At 40.7% G+C, this 9397-nt stretch overlaps 1 protein-coding gene across 1 annotated transcript; it reads right to left on the bottom strand.

Annotated features, from left to right (window-relative positions):
• Positions 1 to 3814: 3814 nt before the first annotated feature.
• On the bottom strand, positions 3815 to 7493 carry dnajb1b (DnaJ heat shock protein family (Hsp40) member B1b). Its single transcript, XM_074688393.1, has 3 exons — positions 7077 to 7493; positions 4596 to 5221; positions 3815 to 4411 (listed from the first exon to the last, which is right to left on the bottom strand). The coding sequence occupies exons 1-3, from the start codon at positions 7294 to 7296 to the stop codon at positions 4178 to 4180; spliced, it is 1080 nt and encodes a 359-aa protein (XP_074544494.1). The 5' UTR covers positions 7297 to 7493; the 3' UTR covers positions 3815 to 4177.
• Positions 7494 to 9397: the final 1904 nt, after the last annotated feature.

Genomic DNA, 9397 nt, shown 5'->3' with positions numbered 1-9397 from the left:
AACATGATGATAAAAAGAGTCTTCATCTTGAACTGAGGCTGAAAACAGAGCTAGGAGAGTGTCTCACAAGATAAAAAAAAAAACCCTGAACTCTTCCTCACATTACACCATTTAAAAAATGCGTCTCTGCCGGCTGTAGACTGTGATGAAAGAAAATGGTAGCAAGAGCTTTCTTCTGTAAATATTGAGTGGGTTTGACTCTGGTCCAAAATGCCTTTTAGCTACAGTTTTTGAAACTGAGAAAATGCAGTGCTCTGTAGCTCTCCATCCCCCCTCTGTATCAACTCTCCTTTGCAGAACCAGTTCATGACTGTGATGCAGCGGGCTACAAACTCATCAGTGTTTGTGCATTTGTTCCAAACTCTTGTCGCTAATGTCAGTGTGAACAGGCTGGAGGGCATTCCACACATCAAGCAGTCTGCTGACTGTGTCACGGGTACAAATCTCAGAGATGTATTATAAAGAAAGATTCAGCAATAAAACGCTTGTTCGTTCTGACTAATTTGTTTTCCGCTAAAAGCTAAGGTTTACCTCAAGTCATCCTGGAAACCTCTGTGCTCTTACTCAGGCTAACTTTCACCTGAGAAGTACTCTGTGTACAATAAACCAAAAATAAAGAAATGAATTAACAAATAAATAAACCCAAGTAAATGAAATGCTTTCATGGAACAAAACCCCTCCTGAGGTGAAGCTGGAATATTTAGCGCTCCCCCAAGTGACTGGCTGCAGTATACACTCACCGGCCACTTTATTAGGCACAGCTGTCCAACGTTGATGGAAATTTCTAATCAGCCATTCGCATGGCAGCAACTCCATGCATTTAGGCATGTAGACATGGTCAAGACGATCTGCTGCAGTTCAAACCAAGCATCAGAATGGGGGAGAAAGGCGATTTAAGTGACTTTGAACATGGCATGATTGTTGGTGCCAGACGGGCTGGTCTGAGTATTTCAGAAACTGCTGATCTACTGGGATTTTAACCAACAACCATCTTTAGGGTTTACAGAGATTGGTCCCAAAAAGAGAAAATATCCAGTGAGCAGCAGTTCTGTGGGCCAAAATGCCTTGTTGATGCTAGAGGTCCGAGGAGAATGGACAGACTGGTTGGAGCTGATGGAAAAAGGCAACAGTAACTCAAATAACCCCTGGTTACAGCCGAGGTCTGCAGAAGAGCATCTCTGAAAACGCACAACACGTCCAACCTTGAGGCAGATGGGCTACATCAGCAGAAGACCACACCGGGTGACCCTCCTGTCAGCTAAGAGCAGGAAACTGAGGCTACAATTCCCACAGGCTCACCAAAACTGGACAATAGAAGATTGGAAAAACGTTGCCTGGTCTGATGATTCTGGATTTCTGCTGCAACGTTCAGATGGTAGGGTCAGAATTTGGCGTCAACAACATGAAAGCATGGATCCATCCTGCCTTGTATCAACGGTTCAGGCTGCTGGTGGTGGTGTAATGGTGTGGGGGATATTTTTTTGGCTCACTTTGGGCCCCTTCGTACCAACTGAGCATGGTTTAAAGTCCACAGCCTACCTGAGTATTGTTGCTGACCATGTCCATCCCTTTATGAGCACAGTGTACCCATCTTCTGATGGCTACTTCCAGCAGGATAACGCTCCATGTCACAAAGCTGGAATCATCTCAGACTGGTTTCTTCAACATGACAATGAGTTCCCTGTACTCAAATGGCCTCCACAGTCCCCAGATCTCAATCCAATAGAGCACCTTTGGGATGTGGTGGACAATGAACCAAACTCTCTGATGAATGTTTCCAGTACCTTGTTGAATCTATGCCACAAAGGATTAAGGCAGTTCTGAAGGCAAAAGGGGGTCCAACCCGGTACTGGCCAGGTGTACCAATCATGAGGCCCTCACCTTAACAGATGAAGCCTGGGTCAAACTAAGGGAAAGAGTCACACTAGTTACCTTTCATCCTGCTTATTTATGTGCATGTATTCGAGTTTGGTTTTTATTCATTTTTTGATGATTGGGACACGGTCTCATGATAAACAGATCTGTTGGCAAATGTGGCTTGTACAGCTTTTCTTTTCCCCAAGGGGCAACATCCGGTTTAGAAAAGACAGGTGATGAGAGCAGGAGACTACGTCCATGTCTTATACAGTCCAGGTAAGAAAAAAATTATTTTAGCTCCTTTTTTCCAGTAAGATGAGATTGAGGCATGCCTTATGTATAAAGAAAATTGTTACAACCTACAAGGTAGATACATGTGAATGTAGTAGGCAGCAGGCACGGCATACGGCCTACTGATTTTACATGTAGTACGTAGTATGACTTTTCTGATGGGTCAGTTTTTCAGTATACTTTGTTTTTGTTTGTTTGTTTGCTTTATAAAAAATGTACAAAACAAGTCACGGAAACAACTTGACATTTCAGTTATCAATATGCAAAGAGTTTGTCAGATGAAGCCTTTTATAGAAATCAATCAGTGGTGGAGAATAGTTATTGTATACCAGGGAGAGATTCTTTGGACTAATGTATTTTTTTGTGTGTTTTTGGTACTTTCGTAATTTCCAGAGGTTAAAAGGGAAGGTCCTGTTTTTATGGTAATTTAAAAAGGCATAGAATTATATTACAGAAGAATTCTTCAAATTTGATTTTTAATACTACACCACAAGTTATGTTAATTATTGAAAATAAATCTATAATGGACTGATGTTTGATTCTTACAGCAGATGGAAAAACTGCTTCCATAAGCCAATGGTGTGAAAAAAGTTAATAGATGGTTAATATTGACTTCAATGAATTTTGTAGGAGTAAAAAGTTAATTGTGAGATGGTTCCTCCTCATTTATGACTAGAGGGGAGAAGATCTAAGTCCAATTCTGTCTCACAGACCGTTTAACACAACTGTTGTTGTACTGTTGTTGTAGTGCTGGCTGAAAGCAGTAGGTGGCAGTAATACACAGCAACATAACCTAGACCTGCAATATACAGAGAAACAAGATGAACAGCAGCTGTGCCGTGCATTGAGGGAAACAGTATGCCAGGTAGAGTAGCCCGCAGCATACTGAGACATTTTCCCAGATCAGTGGGACATTTGGGAATTTTCTGCTTACAACAGACCATTTTTATTCACATTCTACATACTAAATTTTCCCCAAATCAATAGGCAGTTTGGAAAACAGCTTTTGGGAAGACCCTGGTGTTTGAGGCCTGCCCCTTGTTTCACAAAAAAGTTTGAAGATCTTTTATGTGATGACCTCTTCTTTTCAGCTAATCTTGTGAATTTGTGCAATTTTTCGATCAAAGATTTGAGCAGGCCTCAGTCAGATTCAAGGATTTCTGATGCATATGAATATGTTGTGGTTTGAAAATCTGCACACCTTACGTATGAACATCCAGCCTTGTTACTTTATATCCATGTTTTAAATACGGAAAATCATAATACTTCCTCTTAAGTATGAGGTAAAGCAATGATCTCAAATGACAGTTGTGTAAGAGGTATTTATCTTATGAGAGGAAAAAAAAAATTGATGTTTCTTGGGTGTTTCTTCTACTCTCCAGCTTATGTACATTTTTCTGAACATGACAGCTCAAAGTATCCAGTGCTGTTGATTGGAGTACGCTGATAAGGAACTTACTCAACACATAATAAATGATGGAGAAAACTGACGGAAAGAAATAGCAGAAAACGAAACATTTCTTAAGTCCTGTAGCTCTATTTTTAGTGTCTCTTTGACTTAGAGGGAAGTGGCTCCAGTGGAAACAAACCTTGTTATGAAGAACCTGTTCAGTGAAGAACAATGAGGCTGCTCAGTTTTTACAGCACTGTTTAATCTTTTTTTCTGTACAGCTTCAAAACTTTCAAACATATTTTTTTTCCCAAATCAGAAAAGTCTTTACAAGGTAAACCTTCAATATAAACCAACACAGAACAGTGCAATGTTTTTATATCCCAAGAGGACATCTCTTTTGACCAAAATATAATTTCATAAAGTTTACTATTTACAAAAAAAACAGTACAGCCCTGCAGTTACCCATCATATGCATTTTTAAGGGTAGTTGTTTACACAAAGGATGACATCATATAAGCAGGAACATTCATCCTAAGAGGCTGCCATCTCTTTTTCCAGCGTGTAACTCCACATAAACATCCGTGTGATGATAACAGAAAGTAGAAAGCAGAGTGCATGAAGTCCCATTTGAGTCCTCTAAGATCTTGGGAGGACCTGAGCTATGGTGTCCCGGGCGCTCTGACTGAGCCTCTCTGGAAATTTCACCTCGTACTCCACTATCAGGTCCCCTCGTCGATCAGGGCGTTTGGGATAAGGCAGCCCCTCGCCGCTGATGCGTCGCTTCATTCCTGGCTGCACAATATCTGTTGCTGTCACAGTCACTGTTCTGCCCTCCAGCGTGGGCGCATCGATTGAGCAGCCACACAAGGCCTGATGGTACAGAAGGAAAAAAAGAAATGGGGAAAATGTTAATCAGGGGTGTGAGGCACCAGTCAAAGAAATTCAATTCTGCACGTATATTTTCCTAAACACATCTGAGTTTTCCTTATGCTCTTTAACTGGTTTACTCAACCATAAGGACTTAAAAATCAAAAGAAAAATCATCTTAACTTACGTCTCTGAGTGAGATCTTTGCAGTGTAAAGGATGTCAGAGCCATCACGTTTGAAAACAGGATGTGGCTTGTCTTTCAGCACAAAGACCACATCAGCTGGAATGTTTGTAGGTGTTTCGTCGCCCTCTTTTGGAAATGTAATTTTTGTGCCTTCTTTCCACCCCTTCTTAATCTGCACCTCCAGGATTTTGTCCTCTGTCCTTACTGAGCGCCTGTCAGGGTTCAGTCTTTTACGTGAGATCTTCATTTTCTTGGTACATCCTGACAGAACTTCTTCCAGGGTCACCCGCAGATCATGAACAACAGGAGGATCCTGTTGCTTCTTTACAACGCTTTGACCGCCCATCCTCCCCATTCCCCCCATTCCTCCCATTCCCCCCATCCCACCAATGTTAGAGTTGAAGGAGCCAGGGAACCCGCCCATTCCAGCAGTCCCCATCCCAAAGCGGGCAAAAGGGTCGTCAGTGTCCATGTTCTCGTCCATGCCACCGTTTTGGCCTCCAAAGAACTGTCCAAAAGGGTTACGCCCGCCAAAGAACTCTTCGAAGATGGCATGAGGGTCTCCCTGGAAGGTGTAGCTGAAGGTACCAGGGCCACCACCGCCTGAGGGGCCTCCGCCTTTCAGACCTAAGTGAAGGAAAGGTTTGATTAATATGCTGTGTAACAATGAAAAAACACTGCATCTCTGTTCAGTACATTTCTTTATGAAAGGAAAGCCCTTTGACTTTAGTGCAACTCAGAGAAACCTGCATATTAGAGTTAATTTATTTGTTTCAAAACCAATCCCCAGTGGAGCTTTGGAAACAAGAATGACAGGAAATAAGTAAACGCTGTTGACACTTGGCCGACTTAAGGTGTCAAGATTCAGCTTTTTGCAGGTTTAGAGATTAGCTCAGGGCTGATATGATAAGATCACGTGAAGACTGGTTTTGGCTGGTTATTGAAAGAACATGTTCACACCTGACCATGAAAATATAAGTTGGTTCAATGTTAAAGGCTCTTCAGTTCAAGGTGTGGCATGCAGACTTTACACTCTCCATTCTGAGATTTTCTAACACTTGCTCTTAAGCTGTACCACAAAGCCACTCTGTGAGTCAGATCAGCACTCATTATGGACATAAAAGGAGTGGCTCAGAAGCAAGAACAACCACAAAATCATTTTTCATGTTCATTTTGAAAACACTTGCGGCGCAGATTACTGCAGTGTGCTCCTTACATTCATCAAATTACTGAAAAACTGAATCAAAAGCCAAAGATGTTACCTGAACTGCTAAAAAAATGTTCTAACCCCACTTTCAGTTTTTGCAGTGACCTATCTGTTCTTGCTTATAGTTTGGCAAAGAGCAAACTTGAATTAATTTGGACACGAAAAGGATCTGTGTGAACAAAAAATGAATGCAAATTTTTATATCGATAAAATTTTTACATCGATTTATATTGATGTGTAGAATATTCCAATATTCTTCTTTGGTAATCCAAAAAAAGAGTGAAAAATGTCCTCTGCTTTTCTCCTTCCTCTCTTGGTGAGTAGCTTTTATATGAATGACAGACAGGCCTAAAAAACTTCACCTCATTGTGTACACACATCACCATGAAAAATGTGACACAAACCTACGAAATATCGCTGGACTGGATCTTTGATGGTGGTTGGTAGTCCTTTTTTTCTGAAGAACTACTCTCCAGCATTTTTGTCTAAATAATATAAAATATTGAAGGCACACTCTATTTTTTAATTGTTTCAACATAGCTGTATTTATTCCGTTGCAGCAATAAATACTGATGTCAATTTTTTTTTTTTCGTTGAGGTTAATTCCAATCTTGCTGGTTAGTGGGAGGATAAAGTAGGCTCAGTGCTGCTGACCCTCAAGACTGTTGATCCAGATGATGCTGTTACCATGGTAATTCTCCTCCTCATATGTCAAATTTCAAATGTTTCAGGGGTTAATTGGGTCAACACTTTGAAGTCTATTTTATTAAGCACAGCCAAATAAAGGTTAAGTATTTCAGTGGAGTGCTTTAGCCCCACCTGTCATGTTTCCACGCGTCAAAATCAACATGCTCAGTGACACACCATACAAACATCTACACGCAGGCTTATACTGCCCCCTCCCTCCAACACACACAAACACGTCAAATATGCACTTTTCCTGTTCAGCTTTATATCATCCATCTGAAATGAGACAGCTCTACATTAAACATCTGAAATGTAAGTGTTTTAAAATAAACGAGTAAGAACATGTAGTGTGTGTTTTACTCATCATCGCCTATCCTGGCTGAGAAACAAGCCTCATAAGGACAGAGCAGAGAGAAGCGGGCAGCGCCATTACATGCTCAACAATATTAACGTCTGTTCATTCCATTCATGTTCACGTTCATACGTCACATTTTCTAACGGACATGTACGGTCAGAATATGTCCATACAAAGCCCTGGTTTCTCAGTCTGACTCCAAAACGCTCTGCTAACTGATGAAAAGACCTTACCATCTTCACCATAACGATCGTAGATGTCCTTTTTCTTTGGGTCACTCAAAACGTCGTAGGCTTCAGCGATTTCTTTAAACTTGTCCTCGGCCCCTGGTGATTTGTTTTTGTCGGGATGATAGCGCAGAGCCTGCTTGCGATACGCCTTCTTTATGTCGTCCTCCGACGCTCCTCTCTTAATTCCCAAAATGTCGTAGTAGTCTTTACCCATTTTCCTCATCAAGCAGCTCTTTGAGTTGATGTTAAAGCTGTCCGGCTGATGTTAAACGTACATCAAACGTGCTCCGTCGTTCCGTGTGTCTGGTCAGAGATTGACCCCCCTATTTGTCTTTATAAAGAGCACAGAAACTTCCAGAGTTTTCCACAACGAGCCTGAACAATCTCAACTGTGACAGCTCGACTAAGACACGCCCACGTAGACGTCATAGCATGCTGCATTCAGGACCTACCGGAAATTTCCCTGCTCAGATATGCAACATGTCCATGTGTCTTCCAAAAGTCAGTACGGCAAGAAAGAGGAAAAGAGTGGTTGTGATATGTTATTAAAAATCACGCAATTCAGCAACACACACGCACACAAACAGTTCTGCACTATGAGCTAATATTGATCACAAGCAGTCAATTTAATAACACCGCATCAAGAAACCTAATCATGTTCTGTTCACACACACATACACACGCACAAAATACGCACCGTGTCTTGGACATACTCAGTGCTACAAAATAAGAAATACACTGCCCATACCAAATGAACTGCAGATGATTAACTGCTGGCATCTCCTGTTGTTAGACTGGGGTGTGGTCCAGATCAAATCTCTGTCATCCCTTCCCCGGTGTTCCAAGTAGAAACAGAGGACATGGTGCTACTTTCCCCTATCCTTCAGGAGGTTATTGAAAAAAAAAGGGAATTTGAAAAGTCAGTTGAATTATCTAATTTCATTTCATTTTGTGCTTTAAAGGTTTAAATGTCATCTCATTTAAAATAAATGAAAAGCATGGAAATTAACTGTAAACTTTGAATAATAAGCTGCCTTGGGCCTGAAACTCAGTTAAATTTGAACAATTTTCGGACCTGTAGAGGTTGACAAAACAACCAGGCAACAGAAAAAACTGTTCATACAACAAAAGTGCAACTGCTGGTAAAAATGTTCACATTTACTGCTTTGAATGACTGCGTACAGAAGAGTACAAATGAACCGGTTGTATTTGAAAGCAGCATTTCTGATTTGACACATGAACGGGCTTGTTTAAGCTCCTCAGTGTCAATGTAATTCCACTGCAATGTCAATGTATGTGCAGATACAGCTCAACATTTTTTTACTCAATAAAAATACGGAATTGTGGACCTTTTGGTTTATGGTACGTATTTATTTGGATGTTGAACACTTGAACATAACATGGACAGACGCATGGCCAACTCCAACCGTAGGGAAACAATTCCTTGGCATTTAATCTGTATATCCCAAGCGAAAACTGGAATAGACTTTTGAAAAACTTGGTTGTAAAAACCAGTTTTTCTGGGCCACTGCAGGTGTGAAAAGGTCTGAAGAACAGAGTTTCTACCTTTTTCTTCTTCCTCTCTTAAGCTCAGAGCAAAAGTCTTTGAAGACTCTTGAGTATCTGCCTATTTAGATTTTTTTTCTTGACGTCAGTTAATGTTTTTTGTGATTTAATGCACATGCTCACCAACAATTCAAAGAAAGGAAGGTTCCCTTGAAATCAGTCAGCAGTGCTTTTATATTTTCTGTGCATGTCTTTGCAATTCCTCAAGCTGCATATAGGAAAGTTTAGAGAGGGTTTAAAGAGGGGGTAAATGGTGCACAAAAGTCTATAAATGGAACCAATGTTTTCACAATCTTGAAATCAAACTGTAAAAGGACCCCAGACAAACATGATTCAACTATTTTCTTGACAGCGGTTTATGTTGATGAAGACACAGGACAACACTTTTTAAACAGATTGTTGGTGAAATATAACTTTTTAAACCACTTATTTGGGTAAGTTTATGCATTTAAAGGATGATTTAATCATTTATAGCATTTGAAGCTATCTTAGTTTGCTGTGGAAAATTCACAGTACAAAAAAATCCAATACAAGCTCAGAGATGTTTAAACATCTTATTTTTGCAGAAAACACTGTTGGGTTTAAAGGAAGATAGCGCCCTAAAAAACTGATAGGTTGATTCATCGTCGCCAGATGAACGACTGAGCATGCGTACAAACGGACAAAGTCGATAGTCAAGCAATTATCTCAGCACAGCCGCGACCTCTCCGCTTTCTCAAATCTCATTGGCTACGTCTCTGACACTATGGGAGTGATGG

The sequence above is a fragment of the Halichoeres trimaculatus genome, unplaced genomic scaffold (genome assembly GCF_033239565.1).
Source record: "Halichoeres trimaculatus isolate MK-OKI-2021-1 unplaced genomic scaffold, fHalTri1.1 fHalTri1_scaffold_2, whole genome shotgun sequence".
NCBI classification, from domain to species: Eukaryota; Metazoa; Chordata; class Actinopteri; order Labriformes; family Labridae; genus Halichoeres; species Halichoeres trimaculatus.
The sequence above is the reverse complement of the archived record's forward strand: the minus strand, read 5'-3'. Positions and strand labels throughout refer to the sequence as shown.

Excerpts from the sequence above, each read along its gene's own strand:
- dnajb1b (XM_074688393.1), bottom strand. The coding sequence starts at position 7,296 with ATGAGGAAAATGGGTAAAGACTACTACGACATTTTGGGAATTAAGAGA. Across the intron at positions 5,222-7,076 it reads CGATCGTTATGGTGAAGATG|GTCTGAAAGGCGGAGGCCCC; the intron begins GTAAGGTCTTTT and ends TCCTTCACTTAG. Across the intron at positions 4,412-4,595 it reads CAAAGATCTCACTCAGAGAC|GCCTTGTGTGGCTGCTCAAT; the intron begins GTAAGTTAAGAT and ends CTGTACCATCAG.